Below are 17,186 nucleotides of genomic sequence, written 5' to 3' on the forward strand. Positions count from 1 at the left end.
ATACAGTCACACAAGTTATTATTCCAGGTACATAGGGGGTGTGTTGGTGAATATATTGATAATACAGTGTACACTAGTAAAGGAAGATCAGGATAGGAGGACTAACGCCAGTTTATGTTTTGAAATCTTTCATAACCCCTCGGAAGCAAAGTAGACAATCAAGGACTGGGTGTTCCTTCTTCATATCGAGGACCGCCATCGTCTCCATCATACGGACCGGCCCCTGGTGTAGCGGCAATTCCGCCCATCGCTGGCGTTGGCGCATCGTATGGCCGACTACCACCGTCGAAGTCAGCCGCCGGAGTGGGTGCATCATATGGCCTTCTTGGTGGGCCACCTGGGGTCGGGGCGTTGTAAGCCCCAGGCGTTGGTGCACTATCAGCCCATGCTCCAGGCGTGGGTGCTGACAGTCCAGGCGTCGGCGCACCGCCATATCCACCTGGGGTAGGCGCCGAGTATGTTGCCCCAGGTGTAGGCGCGTCGTATACTTTGCTGTTGCTAGTCGAAGAGCTCGCTGACCAGGCGGGGGTACGGCCGCCAGCGTTAGCTCCGCCCCAAGCAGGAGTCCTAGACCCAGCCGCGAAAGCATCGAAATCGCTAGAGCCAGATCCAGATCCGCCGTACGGCGTTCGTGCTCCTGCGTTCCAGGCTGGTGTGCGCGATCCCGCGCCCCCGTACGCGGTGCGACTACCGTCGTAAGGATTTGACGTTCGCGACCCGTCGGCCTTCCAGGCAGGTGTACGAGAACCCAAGCCACCCCAGGCAGGTGCTGTAAAATCCATGTCAGTAGGCGCACAAACAAAACAGGACCTAAGACACTCACTTCTGGATGATATTGCCCCACCCCAAGCTGGTGTCCTTGAGGAATCAGCAGCAGCCATCGGAGTGCGTCCACCCTGCCAACCGGATGGTGGAGCGGCTGAACCGCCCTGTGGAACCCGTGGCCCTCCTCTGCCACGAGATATATCGATAGTTTGACCAGTAACAGGATCTTTGACGACAAGGAGCTCTTTCGGTATCGTCACAAGCTTGTTCTTGGAATGAAGTTCCACCCGTGCCTGGACATCTGTTGTGTCTTTGACAATACCAACAAGACCCTTGAAGGGCCCCTTTCTGACCATAACTGTTTTTCCAATCAACCGGTCCCGTCCGAAGTTCCTCGAAGGAGGAGGGCCCATCATGCCACCCGGAGCACCGTTCTTCATCAAAGCGGGGTTCATCTTCGAGAGATCGGGACCCGTAGGCCTGCCTCCCTTCGCGGACACTGTTACAACATTGGTGGTGCGCACAACAACTATACCCGCGTTCTCCGCCTGGGCTTTGTTATGTAAGAAGAGGAACGAGCGGTGGATATGGAGAATTAAACCGTTCCGCTGCTCCCCGTACACCTCTCTAACCGTGTCCCCATGCCGTATCTCAGCTCCGTTCCTATCTGTAGCGACAGCGTCTCGTCGTGGAGTGATTTTGTTAGTAACTTGGGTAGGAAGAATAGTACGGATAGAGCCATTCTGATCCAAGACTCGCAGCGATTCACGATCCACCTTAACGATACAGGCGACTGTAGCGGCACTTAAAGAGGGTTAGTACATCCCAGAATGTGGAGTGAATGGACTTACTCGAGCTGGACGAGATCGTGAACATCGAACATGCCAAGCTTTCCGTCGACACCTGTTTCTGCAGACAAGCGGAGGTCCTTGCTGAAGACAGTAATCTCCTGCATACTCATATCGCTGAGAAGAGTAACTGTGTCGTCTCTCACTTGCACAACCATACCCAGCTCATCCTGGTATCTACTGCCACCAATGACTTTTACGTGGTCACCCTCTCTGAAGCGCTTCCGGAGAGTCTTGACAGGCGCTTCAATCGTTTGGCCAGCCAACTCGCCCTCTGTCACCACAATGGTCACAATATCTCCCCGAGTGGAGCTGGTGCGACCGATTAGACCTTGTTGTTCGCCTTTGAACACTTCCACGGGATCTCCTGGGAGATACGATTCTTCTGCTGTGGAGTTCTTCAGTGTCTCCTGCAAAGAAGCAAGATCAAGATTCGAAGTGCCGTTTTCGGAGTCCCGAGCAAACATCGTGACTTCCTCGAGTCGGGGTTTGACGTTCTTGGTGATGAGATGCTGCACTTTCATGTCCTTGATCAGAAAGCCTTCAGCATAGTTTTCACCCAGGTAGCTCCATAACTTTCCACCGAGACCGGACGTAGCAGAGAGATATTTGCTGTGTTTCTTCTTCGCCTCAGCTTCACTGAACAACCGCTGCGGCGGCCGAGCAATTGCAGCATTTGCACCAGTCCGCTTCCTTTTAGGATCGGCTAGGGGAGCACCAGAATCCTCGTTGAGCCCGTAGTCCAGACGAGGGACCAAGCGAACAGTAACAGCTAAACCGTTCGTCTCTACCTCCTCTATCTGAGCCAGATCGCCCTGGTATTTGCCACGCTTGATGCGAACCCAACCGCCAGGGTTGAGCTCTTCCGACTTTTGTACCCTAAGCAAATCCGGCATTTCTTTCACGGGGACCAGAATCATCTTTGTTCGAGGATAAACATTCGACATATCTTGTAGCGCATCCATAACGTCGGCCTGTCTTCGCGCTTCGACGTAGATATAGCCACTCATCGCACCTCCGCGCTCAAAAGCCGAAATAATTTTGATAGGGTTTCGGGAACCAAGTGGTCGTTCCTCGATACGCTTTTGGATCGCAAAGACAACTTCACGCTCCTTTCCAGCCTTGCAGCGAACACCCCAGATACTCGGATCGTCAACACTGGGAAGCAGAAGTCTCTTAGGGACGATAACGGCGTCGGAAGCTGCGGCGCGGTTCCGCCCATAACGCTCTTTCAGCAACTGTGCTTGCTTCTCGGCATCCATGCTCGCCTCCAATTCGCGCTGTCGATCGAGTTGACGGTGCCGACGGTCGTCCATCTCAGCTCCCACGGGAAGCGCGTCCGCATCGTCGGGGTGTAGTTCTCCGCCAAATTCCAGCTCCTCCTCTTCATCTTCTCCTTCATCCTCGTCCTCATCAACACCTGCCTCTACTTCGATGAAGTTGTGAACGCCGGGGCCTCTCCTCCTTCGTTTCCGTGAGCGACCCTATGAAATAAGACAAATACGTGTCAGCAGCTGCCCAAGAGAGTTGGGAATAAACGCAAGAAGACCCACCGAAACAGCGTCTTCGTCGTCCTCATCTTCGTCCTCCCCATCCTCGTCGTCTTCTCCGCGGTCATCCTCATCTTCTTGATCCTCCTCCCCCTCCTCCTCCCCGCCAGCATCGTCGCCACCACCTTCGTTCTCCGTATAGCCTTCACCACGGCCATGGTGCCCGACCTTGTGACCTCATCGTCAGCTTATTATTCTCGCGCCGTACTCGGAATAATACGAACCTCGCCCCGATCTACATCGTCGTTGTCGGAGTCCTCCGCAGGCGCGGGATTGAAATCATCATCTTCCTCCTCCGATCCGAAGTCCTGATCCAACAAATTTCGAGACATACCGGTGCGAAGGATCTATTTGGGGAGTGTGTTGGTCGTTCGTGTAGGTCGAAAGAGAATATTCAAGGACGTGGGGTGATATATGAGAAGTGAGAATGAAGCGATGGCGATTCAAAGGTAAGCGTGGATGGAGAAACTGGACTCGATCAAAAGGCAATGAGTCGGTATCGTCGTAAAATCTTCGGACAGGTCGAAGGAGGGCGATTTCGGGTTGGTCCTGCGCCGACTTCGCGACGGCAAACAAGGTATCAGGAACTGAAAGGAAAAGTTAGGTGAAAGTGAGAAGATTAATGGAGGTAGCCACTCCCAATAGGCAGAAATTTGATACCGAGTAGCCTGCTGGGAAACAAGCAGAATAATGCGTGGCGCTCGAAAGTTGAAGGCTTTCGGAATGCGAGTTTCGACAAGACAAGATCACTGCGCGTCTGGTCTAAATGCGGTACCGGAATCCACACATCTCTTTCATCCCAACGTTCTCTTTATTTGGAGCAAAACTTGAACAACTTGTATCAAAATGGAGCAGCTATGATAGAGATCCGCTGATAGCTTACCGAGCAGGACTTAACGCGCCTCCAAGGGTCGTTCTCATCTTCGGGGTTGCTTGTTGGTCGTCTCTCACCCAATATTTATTCTAGCTCAGGTCCCCTGTATAAGAGAGCACTGGCCGCATTTACCTCCACAGAGAGAGGGACTTTGAAGAAGGCTTAATAGCGTTACAGTTCCTATAACCTAAATGAACTAATGCAATTCATTTTACCAAGCTATAGTACAGTGTGCATCCAAAAGAACTAGATAATATCTATGCCCCAAAGAGAATCCAAAGAAAAGAAATCCAAGAGAGAGGAAGACAAAACAGCCTAGAGCTTCATGCCAAACATCTGGTGCACACGAAGACTCTGGCGCATACTCAAATCCAACATGATCTCTTCACTTCCACCAGGGATGGCATACGCACGGACATCACGGTACAGCCTCTCGACCTTGCCACCTTGGCCACCGCGGCTGTAGCTCAGGCCACCGAAAATTTGGCTGGCCTCACGAGCGCAGTACTCGAAAGTGGTGGTCGACTGGGCCTTCAAGCCGGCAATAGCACCGCCCAGCTTGAGCATCGCCTCGGTCTCTTCCATTGACTGGCACTGGAAAATAATGTTCTCAAGCCAGTTGTAGCTGGCCTCAATTTGTCGTGCCATGTGGGCGAGCTTCATGCGGATGACAGGGTGGTTTACAAGCTTCTGACCGAAGGTCCTGCGCTTGTGTGCGTACTTCATTGATTCCTCGTAGCAGACACGCGAGAACCGGAGACATTGGATAATGATACCAATTCGCTCGTGGTTAAAGTTGGTCATGATCACTGGAAGCGAGTGTTAGAGTGAACCGGAAAACGAAACACGGAGGACGGAAAGCTTCAACTCACCCTTAAAACCTTGGTTCTCCTTGCCGATGAGGTTCTCCACGGGGACCTTGACATCTTCAAATGTCACATAGGTGGTACCACTACTCCAGACACCCTGACAATCCATGCGCCTAGTCTGGACACCGCCGGCCTCCCTCTCGATAAGTAGAACACTGATGCCATTCATTCCGGGCCCGCCGGTACGCACAGCCGTTGTGAAGTAGTCAGACCAAACACCGTTGGTGATCCATTTCTTCTCGCCGTTGACGATGTAGTGCTTACCGTCGGGGGAAAGCTTGGCCTCACAGGTGAGGTTGGCGACATCGGAACCAGCGTCAGGCTCAGTGATAGCAAGACAGATACGCTTATCGCCGGCCAGGATACCGGGAAGAATTCGGTCCACAAGTTCCTTTTTGCCGTACTTCACCAGCGGGGGACAGCCGATACCAAAACCACCAATCAAGTTCCAAACAAGACCACCACTCCCAGCTCGGGATAGCTCGTCAGTGAGGAGCATCTCGTGGAAGAGATCCCAGTTCTCGGGAGCGACGGATTGAACTCGATGAGGGGTGTATTGAACAGGGTACTTGACTCCAAGCAAACCAGCGAGGTATCCGCGCTCACCCATCTGCTTATAGATATGGGTAGGAACTTCCTTGGCTTCATCCCACTCGGTCACATAGGGCTCAATCTCGGTCTCAACCCATTTGCGCGCTTCCGCACGGAGAGCTGCGTGAGTCTGGTTGAAGTACGGAGAGTGGTACTACGCGCGATTAGCAACTAATACCAGCCATTTCTTGGAGAAATGAAAGACGTACACCCTGGTACCATGATGGGTCGGCGAATGGAATCAAATCACCGTAAGGCTCCTGAGGCTCTCCAGACTTCGCAGCGGAGACATCGACAACAGCGGCTGCTTGAGGCTTGGGGGCTGCTCCCTTCTTGGCTGGAGCTTGCACCGCTTTCTTCGAGTCCAACGATCCAACCTGCAATTTGGACTGGTACTTCTTCAAGATTCCCTCATTGTGATATTTCCAGAATTGTTTTGAGGCATCCTTTCCAGCGACTCGTGTGAGAACTGGTGATAGTCAGTGATCGCGTTATGGTTGCATGTCGTGTGTTCGGGGCATACTCTTTTTTCCACCTATCCGCGCATCGACGTCAGTATCACATGCAAATCAAATGCTCGGAAGTCGCACTTGAGAAAACATACCTGGATGTTCGTCCTGGAATTTGGTCAAATCGTAGACATCCTCGTCGACAATAATCCAGAGATTGTCGGGCTTGTTGTGCGATGCCACGTCTTCCTTCGTAAATGTCTTGGCCATGGTGACGAGACGATAACCTGGAGCAAGCAAACTGCAGATTCCAAGCGGGCGAGTAAGGGAGGTGGCGTGGGAGACACACGCGAACAGGTATGGGGAAGGGTGATCTGGGGTAGGAGAAAAGGTGGGAGAGAGGGGAGGTGTGGTTTGATATAAGAAGGGACCAGGGAAGAGAAGCAAGAATTATGGCCCGCACGGAGACAAATTACTGACCTTGGATACCAGGGCCAAAAGGTGGATATCGGTCTCGGACAAGGGACCAAAAAGAGGTCGCAGAGGCAGGTGTTTGGAAGCGCCCTCGGTGAAATTACGATGTGAAATGCATTGATGTCGCCTCTCCCTTCACATGTTGGTCTGATTTGGATAACAGTGACAGCGCTGTGACCCAACTCCCGTCCCATCTCGCACGCCTTTCTTTCCTCGACCAGCGCCGGCACTTTTCCCGATCAATTCGTCTGTTCGTGCGCCTCGGCCAGCTGATGCCGCAGGTCATTCCCTCAATTTTGATTGGCCAACTTCTTATCCTCATGCGTCATGCTGGTAGGGGCCGGGGTTCTTTATTACTAACCATAAAGGGAAGATACCGAGGCAGATTACCGCCACGTGACTTTATGATATCAAGAGTCGCAGTCGACCTCTGACTCTGGACATGTGAAGGTGTCTTGCTTCTCAAACTCCGTTCCCCGGTTCGGACAGGCGAATTCACCTGCATGTCGCATCACCTACCAGTTGAGGCTAGACACTCCACAGCCCTGTAGATCGTAGCTGAGCCAAATCGGCAGCCAGCCGAAGAGCGTTTCGGCAAAAGTAACTTGGGTAGACTTCGGATCCGGGCTGCCCGATTGGCTCACCTCCATGTGATTGAAATCTTGCATCAACCTTGAAGAGCTTGAGCTGGCGGAGGAGACAAGAACTTGAATGGAAGACATTCCAAAATGCTATGCAGTATCTAACCACCGCCATCACTCACGACATAGATTTATAGGAATCTAGTAATACAGCCCGCGGCTCCATGTTGCACCTCTTCCACCAGCCGCTAGTATTCCGACTCTCCATCACTCGTATACCCAAACTCATCTGGAACAGGCGCTTCCTCCTCCCCATCCTCGTCCTCGTCTACGGCGGTTAATACGCCTGCCGCAGCAGTAGCCCCTGACGTCGTGGTGGACTCGGCCAGTCCGGTGGAACGCGCAGGAGTATGCAGCCCCGCCCCAGTCATTATAGCTTGCAGGCGGTCCTGAAGGTTCTCCGGCGCGGTTGCAGCTTGCTTGGTCTCCTTGCTGGCCTTGAGCTCAATTATTTCTCGGGGTTCGTCTGGGGTTTTGTCTAGTACGACAACAACACCACCTGTGGGCTGTAGCGCGGAGTTAGTGTCAATGTCATCACGGCGTTTGGATAGGGCGGTGAGACATACCCGTTTTACTGGCTCATACCGCGGGTCAGGGAATGTGAGATATTTCAACTGAGCTGGAAGAACCCTTGACATGTTGTCAAGCTCATATCCAACCTTCTCACGCTCAACTTTTTTCCTCTGGCCCTCCACAGCTTCCTTCTCACCTTCCCTTAGCTCTTCCTCACCCTTAACCGCGCTCTCATCAGTTTCCATTTTCTCTGGTAACTGATCTGACACCTTGGGAGTTGTCGGGGTTTGATCAATATCCATACTCTCTCGCCTTTGCTGCTTTTCACGGCGCTGTGCGCGTCGTTTGGCCTGTGCAGTCGTGGACAGGACAGCAGTTTTGACCTTCTCCGGGGCCTCCTCAGCCTTAGCCTGTTGCTCAGGAGGATAGTCGAAGAGACTGGGCCTGGTGTTGCTATGAAACTTGAAGTATGGCACTTCGAGTTTCTGATCAACGCCAATCACCGACGTTGGAGCGAAGCTCAGTGACAGGAAATGGGTAAGAGGGAACCAGTACCAGTACTGAGTGAACACTGCAGCACCAACAATGCCGGGCATGTTAAGGTTACCTGTCTGCGTCTGCAGGCTGATTGTGCAGTTCCGACCACCCGCATCGATGATGCCGAGAGCAACCGCGCAACCAAACTTGGCCATAGCATCTTCGTGCCGGTCACCGACCATTTTCAGCATGGTTTTCCGTAGTGTGTTGACTCGAGGATTCATAGCCTCATTCTGCTGCACCAATACCATGGCCAAAGCAATCAGGGCACCCTGCCGCACGAAATCAGTGGAATCTTTCAGCATCGGCTCAAGGAGATCAAGTGCTTCGTCAAGGCCAGTGCCAGCACATGAAATACCAAGAGCCATTGCGGCACCATATCGAACGTGGGGATTATATGACTCCGAAAGCAACTCGACCATGCGAGGCACGCTCTGGTGTTTCCTAAACAGGATGAAACCCAAGCTTAGGACCGCAATTCTTCGGACGTCATCGTTCACGTCACTGACAGCCACATGGAGCAGCTTACGAACGGCTTTGTTACTGCTGGTACCACAGTAGGCGAGGGCGATAGTCATGATACCACCGTAGCGAAGAGTGGGGTCAGGATCACCCAAGAGGCCGTTAATAAGCTCATCTGCTGCTTCCTGGCGGCCGTACATGATTAGAGCCATGCCCATGGAGAGACCTCGCACGATCTTCTCATGTTGGGTGTCATGAGCATACTGGATCATGTCCTCCAGCACCTTCATGTTCCCAGTGCCCAGCATCACCAAGCCCATGGCGAGACCGACGGCTTCACCATTGAGAGCAGAATCGGTGTAGAGTACATTTCGTAAATCTTCATAGATACCCTCGTCGCCGGTCGCCATGCCTGCAACACCGAGACCTAAGGCACCGCCATGCTGAACGACTTCATCGGTCGCCTTCTTGAATTGGTCGCGGATGTAGTCAATTGCCATTCCACCGTGGTTTGCATAAATCAAACCGAGCGCGTACAGGGAACCACCCCCGCTATAGACGGACCCAGCGCCACCGACGCCAGCAATATTGTCTCTCGGAAGGTACGGCTGCAGAAGTTTCTGTCCCTGGCTCAAGTTGCCGCGATGGATAACACCTAGGGCTGCAGTAGCAGTAAACTTGGACCAGTTGACTGCTTTGCCGAGCCACTCTAGATTATCGCGAAAGAACTTGTCGTGCGCCGTTCCAGCGTGCATAAAGGCATTGGAGAGGGTCACGGCAGTGTGGAAGATTGAGTTCCGAGGCTCCAAACTATCTCGAACTTTGTTGAGGATGGCTATGTCCACCCTGCTATTCCGGTGTAAGAACTCCATATTCAGCTGGATTGTTTTTAGACCATCGAGGATATCGAGAATATTTTTGAACGCAGTTTGTGACTCTGTTGCCAATTTGGACTGCTCATTCACACCGATAGACGAGGATTGGCCTTTTAACAATGGGTCGGACTCTTTCGGCTCCTCCTGATCCGCTTTTGCTTGAGACTCAGAATCATTTTTCTCTGGCACAAGATCACCGATTTCCTGGTGAACTTTCTGGAGGAATTCTTGGGTGCTATTGTCGTAAAGATCGAAAGAAATCTGATAGGCAACGGCCAAAGATCGGGCGTCGCCTTTTTCTACTAATTGACGAAGGATGGCAGATGCCATCGAGTGTTCATTGAGGTACACCACACACTTAGCAATCGCGAAGTAATCGGGGGCGGGAATTTCGTTGAGCAGATCCAGGATGAGTTTGAGAATCTTGGATAATCATTAGCTTTGGGACTCAAAATCAGGGGGCTTAGAAGTACCTCGTTGCGGAAGCCTCGCTCCTGGACGATTCCCATGCATATGTCCAATACGTACTCCATCAACTCTTCGCTTCTGCGAGATTCACCATTTTGCTTCTTTTCTTCCTCGCTTGCACGAATTATAGTCCTGCGGAGGACCTCTAAGTTCTTGGCTTCAATAGCTATTCCAATCACTTGACGGTAGCGCTTCTGAACGAAACACTGCTCGAATAAACGTTCAATGACGGATTGCAATTGGCCTTGAACGCCTCGCTTGAGGACGAGGGGGATTTCGACGTCCTTAACGCTCGTATCTTCGCCCGTTGGAAGAGCGCCGTCCGCTCCTGGGCCTTCCTGGCGCGACAGCAGTGACTTTGATGGCAGAGCGGATTGTGAAAAAGGTGTGATCGGGGACGTGAGGCCGGCCGAAGTACTGGTGGCGCCTTCCACGGAGGTAGGGAAAGCAGTATTGAGGTTTGCGGGCTGGTCGCCTGCTACGGGTCGTTGGGAGGCTGATAGAGTGATGAATGTATCGACACATTTGGCTAAAGGAGAATGCAGCGCATTAGCGACGTCCAATTCACGAAGCAAAGAAACCAAGCTACATACCAATGATAGTCTCCTCGAATTCACCACCATTATCTAGGTTGAATAGCTTGCCAGCACCTAGAGCAAACACCATGCTCTCATTGTATTCTTGAAGGTGGTAATAGGCCTTGGCAGCGACTAGGGCAGCAAGGCCGCGTTCTGGAAAGGCCTCGTCTTCGTAAAGCGCTTCTCTAAACGCTAGAATGTTAGTAAGCCAATAAAATAGGGCGTGTCGTCACATATGCCGATAAAGAGCAGCATCGGGGAGGGGTATGGAGTCATAAAAGAGACAAACATTTGGGGAATGGAATCAACCACCTCCGTCCAGAGCAGGTCGATCTGAGAATCTAATGTCTTCAAAGCAAAGACCCTCAGCTCCGGATCGGGCTCTGAAAGAAAGCCGACGAGACCGGCGGCTGAAGCAAGTCCAACCATAGTTATCGAAGCCGTCGGTGTGCACCACAAGCTGAAGGCAAGATGATGTTTTTGCTCGAAATGAGGCGACAGCTTCGGCGGAGCTTCAGCCGGAGGACTCGGAGAGCAAAGAGTGAGAAAAGGGGACCTCAAGAAAATGCAGAAACGAAGAACGATTAGTACAGAGACTAAATGAGAAACGTTGAAAGTACAAGGAAAAGGAGATGTGCAGAACAAGATGGAAGCACACGTCAACGGGTGCCAGGCTGATGGAAGCTGTCGAAAGGGCGCTATGGTGCCTGCAGACGGCCGTATAGATATCATGTGATCTGCTCCGCGCCGCGTGATGGGAAGCTGCATGTGAGCCAAGCTGCTCAAGGAACAGCCTTAAATACGACAGTATGCCGGTCATTACCCTCGAGACTGCGCGCTTCTTTGATCCTTCTAATATAGTACATTTTAGAACAGTACTTTGCGGGCACGGCTTGCTCTGAAAAGACTCAGTTTGTGGCAAAAGTGACAAACTCTGCTTGAGTCAACTTGAAGACGCATTGTTTACTCCATAATGTCGACCATCTTCCCACAGAACATCAGCCAGAGCCTTGTGCCTTTGCCTCTTAGAGTGTCTCGCTTCTATCAGGACCCTCTGATCCACGTCGAGCGACAAGCCAAGCATATCCAGCGTAATTTACAACAGCTCATAGACGCTCAAGGTGAAGGGCTTCTGGCGGGGTTGAGCAACCAACAGCCTGAGGGAAGTGTGTCTAGCGAGAGCCGTGCGTCTCTTTCGGAACCGGCAAGCTCCCGGGGGGTTTCCACGGTGCCCATTCGACAGCCGCCAACAAAGAAGATACGGTTACGCGATGCCAGGGAGGGTATTCTTACGTCCATGTATGACCTACTCAGGCTCCGCGAGGAAGAGCAGGAGCTGCTTGCTTTCCGACTGGAAGAAATGGGCCTTGGCTTAAACGAGATTGAAATTTTCAACTCGAAAAAGTCTAGGTTGGAAAGGTCTATATCAGCCATCAACGAGATTAGAGAGTCTCAGCGGTCGAGCGAGCTACGAGATGAGAGTTCTAAGCTCGAGATGGAAATACACGACATGGAAAACAAATTGTCACAAATGAGGGCAAGGCATCGGCATGTCGTTCAGGAACTTTCGCAGATCGAAAATTCAGTGGAGTCTAAACTGTCTTCATACAAATCCTCCTTATCGCTCCTAGAGTCGGACATTCAAAGATTCCTAAAAAATCCCCCCGTCAAGCCGTCTGCAAAGAACAATGACCGCGACAGCTTCTACTCATTGAAAGCTAGTCGACGCACTCTTGAAATGGCACAAGAGCACTGGGAACAAGAACAGTCCGAGTTACGACGGAGGCAGGAGGACGTTGTCGCCGAAATTGACGCTCTTGAAGAAGGTGGTGGTCTATGGAAAGAAGTTGTCGAACATATATCAGGGTTCGAGAAACGCCTGCGAGCAACAATGCGTCGATCAATCCAAACTCAGTCACAGTTACTGCAAGCGCGTGGACCTTCTGGCAGCAAGCGGGAGAATAGCTTGATCCGGGGTATTATGGAAGATCTCTCCCAGACGACAGAGCTTGTCGAACGGCACTTGGAGCATGCGGAGGAAAAAGACTGGAAGCTGCTTATCTGCTGCATTTCTGCAGAACTTCAAGCACTACGAGAAGCGCGAGAGATGCTCTTGAAGGCGTTCGACGTGTCGGAGGAAGATGTCTGGCCATCGACGGGGCGAAGCCAGGATGACCACTCTGGGAATACGAGTCATGACCCGCAAAATGACACTCTTGGAGTCGATGACTCCGAGCCGCCGGCCGACTTATTGAGGGATGTGCAGAGCCATTCCCACGAAGAAGCTCCAAAAAGTGAAGACGGAGATGACGAGCCGGATCCTGCATGGTTGCTCCCAGACTCGTGAACCCGCTAGAAACAAACTCGAACGCATTTATATGAGAATGCATACAGCAATCTGTTTTGGCACTCGCACCACGACTTGTGGAGACTGTACCCGGCACTAACCACCCGTAGGGGTTACCGGCGTTGTCGGACCATGCAAAAAGTCATTAACTTGAACGATGGATGTGACGAAATGATGAAGTGATGGGTTCTTGGTGGCTTCGAGCTGTGAAGCGGTCGAACTATATACCGCGCTGTCTCCACCCCCTAAGGAGTTGGTCCTGCTCGTTTATCTTCGACGTAACTGTATCTTTTCATCTTGGCGTATGAGCGATTCTTGGCTCTACGTGCATTGTCGTGTACCCCACTGCCTGGATAAATAGATTTTTGCATGCATCGGATGATTCCACGGCCACCGAACCTACTATCACTTCATGAATCTCCTCGCCAAAGATGAAATTACACTCCCGAAAGATGCTTTCCAGAACCAACCACCGCGTCACCGGCCTCTATATTAGATCTCAATGAGGTCGAAGAACTCGGGCTATCTGCTACATCCACCGGTCCCGTAAATTGCTTATGCGCCGTTGTAAACCAAGTCCCTATACCAACAAGGGCGATAACTCCAATCGCAGCACTGGTATAATTCATATTCTCGTCATTGACCGGTGCCATAGACGGGAAGTTGAACGTCACGAATGCGAAGAGGAGAAACAAGAGGCCTAGGGTATTCATTGTTAGTGATAGTGGGAGGCGAAGTCCAAATGGGCCGGTGAATGCGGAGGTCCGGTGGTTGCAGATGTACCCCAGGAGGCGGGCGAAGAGGGGGAGTGCGTATGATATATCTGTATATTGGTGTGTTAGTCTAAATGATATTGACTGATATCAATGTACTTTTCTTTTTGGGACGGAAATTTGGAGAGACGCACAGAATCCAGTTGTGGCTATTGAGATGATAGTGTTGAATCCGGTTACTGTACCGAAGTATATGGAGTTGAATGCTATCTGTACGATGACTGTCGCAACAATGGCGTTCAGAGGTATGTGTCTCTTGCTTGTTACTCTGGACAGAACCCTTGAGAAAGGTAGCCCGTTGTCTCGAGCAAAGGCGAAGAGAGATCTCGATCCCTCAGCAAGTAGACTCACTGCACAGACCAGGTTAATGACAGTCACCATGCTAGCCATGAAGCACGTTCCGACCTTGCTGCCGGTAGAGTCGTAGAAGATTTGGATGACCGGAACACCTGTAGTCGACCCTGCGGTGTTGTCTATGTCGCCAATGCAGAAACAGAGGGTGAGCAGAAAGACGAAGCCGGTCACGGCACCCATACCAACAGACATTATCATGGCTTTGGGGGCGTCCCGAGATGGGTGGGTCATTTCTTCAGCCATATGGCTTGGGGCGTCGTAGCAGCACATGCCAAAGCAGCTTTGGAGGACGCCGATGACCGTGGCCATTGCCTGGCCGAACCCGGTGAAGTTCTGGAAGTCTTGGAAGACGAATGTGGCAGACTGCTTGTGGTGATTGGTTGCGAGTAGGGTCACGGTGATGATTATGAAAGAGCATATGTTCCACACGAGGATTGTTCTGGATAGACGGTTTAATAGATGCGGTGCAAAGACATTGATCATGAAAGACCAGGCAGCCACAGCGTATGTGACTAGAACTGTGTGCCAGCGTTCAATCGTAAAGTCGGAGAAGACGAGGTTCGCCTGGCCGAGGATGAAGTTGGCCGCAAAGGAGTTGTTGACTGAGCCCATGGCCAGGACACCTTGTTATGTGTTAGTTGGGGGGTTCCCATGGTTGTCTGCCAATACAGCGTACCTGTGAGCATGAACCATCCTGTGATGTAGGACAACTGACGCGAAACTCGAGGAGGCGCCAGAAGAGCCACCCAGGAATATTGCCCTCCAGCCACCGGCCATCGGGAGCACATCTCTGCCATTGAGAGCGCAACGGTGAGAGTTACAGCACATACACCTATCCAGCCAAAGACCATCACTGGAGGACCACCGGCGGTGACTCCAATGATGAAGCCTCCGCTCAAGGCTGTCCAACTGAGGCGTTGTCAGTTTGGAGAAGAGACCTTGAATTCTAGGAACTCACCAGGTGACAATGCTGAAGCTGAATCCGATCATATCCAGCAAACTGAAGGACCTTTGGAGTTCTTGTTTATACCCAAACTTCTCAAGGGCGACATCCTCGTTGGCCGAGGACGCGAAGACATCGTGAGTGGCCGGGGTTGTTTTTTCTGCAACATCCATCTTGACGCAGCCTTCAAGATTCTTCCCTCTTCTTCCCTGCGTCAAAGGAGTGCCATTTTTATCTGCCGCATTGGGGTCATCGTCCAGGCTAGGGGGAGCTTATCATGTTGTCTCCAAGCCGAGACTGATAAGCCGCAGGGATCTGGTTGCCCACTGCAGTTAAGCGATGGAGATCTCGCCCATCAGCATCTGCATCCACCACAACATCATCATTGGTGGGTGGTGAGTTATCTCTTGCATTTGGTCTGCTTCAACACGCCAGTGTTCCCTGCTTCGTGCTGGAAGATCGGTCGCTGTCTTGGGCCCCTCCATGGTGTCCCGAATGGCTGATCAACAATATGATTCATTGCTAGTCTCTATATTTTGTGGCAGGCAACTTCTCTCATTTCTCATGCGGATAGCTCTGAAAACTCTCTAACCACAACTTGGTGTTCATTCCCGCTGTCCCCGCATCTCATCCTCACGTGGTTGTTGAATGGCTCTCACAACCCTCGTTGCCCTCTTATTCGGAGGCATTCTCTCCCGCTGTCTCTACCAATTGTACTACCATCCCCTCTCCAGAGTTCCCGGACCCAAGCTGGCAGCCTGTACATCCCTATGGCTCGCCTACCACACCTACATCGGAGATGAGTGCACTGTCATATTCGAGTTACACAAAAAGTATGGGCCCGTGCTTCGTGTTGCTCCCAATGACGTCGACATTGCTAGAGGGGATGCGATTGAACCAATCTATCTGAACCACGGTGGCTTTCCAAAGCCACCAGTCTACTCGAAATTCGATATCGACGGACATCCGACGATCTTTTCGACGCTGACTTTGCCGGAGCGCGCAAGTCGCGCAAAGGCAGTCGCGCCGTTATTCTCCACCGCGGCGATTCGCAACTCCCTGGGGACATTGGAAGGAGTGGTGGATGATTTCGTTCAGCGGATCAGACGGGATGCGAAATCAGGCCAGCCTGTGAATGTACTCCGGTTGACGAGGGCTTTGGCGATTGATGCTGTCAGCGCCTACCTGTTCCATGAGCGATATGGCGCTCTAGATGAGGATGCAGACGTTATGTCTGCGTCGCCATTCGTCGATGCGTATGTCGGCGTGGGTGCGTTTTTCAACTTTACGTTCGGAAAATTGGGCGAATATCTCGTAGCTCTGGTCGAGTACCTGGCTCACAGGCCCGAGACGGCCAAGTCGTTCAATGCTATGGACGAGTACACCGGCCGGCTGGTGAAAAGCTCCGTCCCCAAGAGCGGCAGCTACCAGAGTCGGTTGCTCGAAAGGGTCTCGGAGAGTCAAGCGCAGATTGAAGTAAAAGACGTCTGCTTCGCGGGTACAGACTCAACCGGTATGAATACCGCATCAATCATGTGGTATCTGGCTAAATATCCTGAAATGTATGTCATCCCTCAACAACTGTGGACTATACCGGGACAGACTAGAGCGTCACATCTAACCCATTCGATTCGTGAATACAGCTACATCCGCCTCCGCACCTCCCTCCAAACTACGATCGCCGAGAACTCAGACCCCCTTCTCGATCCCTACCTTCGCGCGGTCATCCGCGAAGGCCTCCGCCTCTCCTGGGCAAACCCCACCCGCCTCCCCCGCGCCGTCCCGGCTCCAGGCTGGACATACGAATCGTACTTCTTTCCACCGGGCACAAGCGTCGGCGTATCCTCATTCCAGCTGCACCAGGACGAGACGGTCTTCCCCGAGCCGCTCGAATTTAGACCGGAAAGGTGGCTTAACCCAACGGATGAGATGCTGAATAGCTTCTTCGCGTTCGGGAAGGGTACTAGGGCTTGCATTGCGCAGAATTTGGGGATGATGGAGGTTACCCTGGCGATTTTGGGTGTTGCACGGGGAGATGTGTTGAATGGGGCAAGGGCTTTGGGGGATAGAATTGAGATTAAGGAGTGGTTTAATTCGAGAGTTCGGGGGGAGGAGATCCTTGTTCAGTGGGATGGGGGCAAAGGTTGATATAATAACCGAGCTAAGTAAGGCTTGGAATTTAGAGAAAAGTGCTTCTTCGTATATACAATCGTGAGCAATACCCTTGCAGCCAAATCAACACTTTGGAATAAAACAACGGACTACAAACAGCCAC

At 52.0% G+C, this 17,186-nt stretch overlaps 6 protein-coding genes across 6 annotated transcripts; 2 read left to right on the top strand and 4 right to left on the bottom strand.

The window, feature by feature from the left end:
* Positions 1-64: 64 nt before the first annotated feature.
* spt5 (transcription elongation factor spt5) lies at positions 65-3,860 on the bottom strand. Its single transcript, XM_071034693.1, has 5 exons — positions 3,388-3,860; positions 3,167-3,331; positions 1,617-3,097; positions 824-1,569; positions 65-769 (listed from the first exon to the last, which is right to left on the bottom strand). The coding sequence occupies exons 1-5, from the start codon at positions 3,493-3,495 to the stop codon at positions 159-161; spliced, it is 3,111 nt and encodes a 1,036-aa protein (XP_070889225.1). The 5' UTR covers positions 3,496-3,860; the 3' UTR covers positions 65-158.
* Positions 3,861-4,224: 364 nt separating this feature from the next.
* Positions 4,225-6,626, bottom strand: BJX67DRAFT_345024 (putative acyl-CoA dehydrogenase). The gene is made up of 5 exons (XM_071028319.1): positions 6,102-6,626; positions 6,021-6,032; positions 5,707-5,966; positions 4,910-5,651; positions 4,225-4,846 (listed from the first exon to the last, which is right to left on the bottom strand). The coding sequence occupies exons 1-5, from the start codon at positions 6,214-6,216 to the stop codon at positions 4,353-4,355; spliced, it is 1,623 nt and encodes a 540-aa protein (XP_070889226.1). The 5' UTR covers positions 6,217-6,626; the 3' UTR covers positions 4,225-4,352.
* A 1-nt stretch (position 6,627) lies between these two features.
* BJX67DRAFT_345026 (proteasome regulatory particle base subunit RPN2) lies at positions 6,628-11,174 on the bottom strand. Its single transcript, XM_071028320.1, has 5 exons — positions 10,784-11,174; positions 10,510-10,679; positions 9,922-10,445; positions 7,628-9,871; positions 6,628-7,567 (listed from the first exon to the last, which is right to left on the bottom strand). Exons 1-5 carry the CDS (start codon positions 10,921-10,923, stop codon positions 7,250-7,252), a joined length of 3,396 nt encoding a protein of 1,131 aa, XP_070889227.1. The 5' UTR covers positions 10,924-11,174; the 3' UTR covers positions 6,628-7,249.
* A 122-nt stretch (positions 11,175-11,296) lies between these two features.
* On the top strand, positions 11,297-13,060 carry BJX67DRAFT_278941 (uncharacterized protein). Its single transcript, XM_071026605.1, has one exon. It carries the CDS (start codon positions 11,468-11,470, stop codon positions 12,839-12,841), a length of 1,374 nt encoding a protein of 457 aa, XP_070889228.1. The 5' UTR covers positions 11,297-11,467; the 3' UTR covers positions 12,842-13,060.
* On the bottom strand, positions 13,060-15,305 carry BJX67DRAFT_278946 (putative GABA permease). Its single transcript, XM_071026606.1, has 4 exons — positions 14,927-15,305; positions 14,645-14,877; positions 13,749-14,591; positions 13,060-13,664 (listed from the first exon to the last, which is right to left on the bottom strand). Exons 1-4 carry the CDS (start codon positions 15,082-15,084, stop codon positions 13,279-13,281), a joined length of 1,620 nt encoding a protein of 539 aa, XP_070889229.1. The 5' UTR covers positions 15,085-15,305; the 3' UTR covers positions 13,060-13,278.
* On the top strand, positions 14,973-17,184 carry BJX67DRAFT_345028 (cytochrome P450). The gene is made up of 2 exons (XM_071028321.1): positions 14,973-16,473; positions 16,555-17,184. Exons 1-2 carry the CDS (start codon positions 15,560-15,562, stop codon positions 17,057-17,059), a joined length of 1,419 nt encoding a protein of 472 aa, XP_070889230.1. The 5' UTR covers positions 14,973-15,559; the 3' UTR covers positions 17,060-17,184.
* The last annotated feature ends 2 nt before the right edge of the window (positions 17,185-17,186 follow it).

This window comes from Aspergillus lucknowensis (assembly GCF_044049455.1).
Source record: "Aspergillus lucknowensis strain CBS 449.75 chromosome Unknown BJX67scaffold_6, whole genome shotgun sequence".
Classification (NCBI taxonomy): domain Eukaryota; kingdom Fungi; phylum Ascomycota; class Eurotiomycetes; order Eurotiales; family Aspergillaceae; genus Aspergillus; species Aspergillus lucknowensis.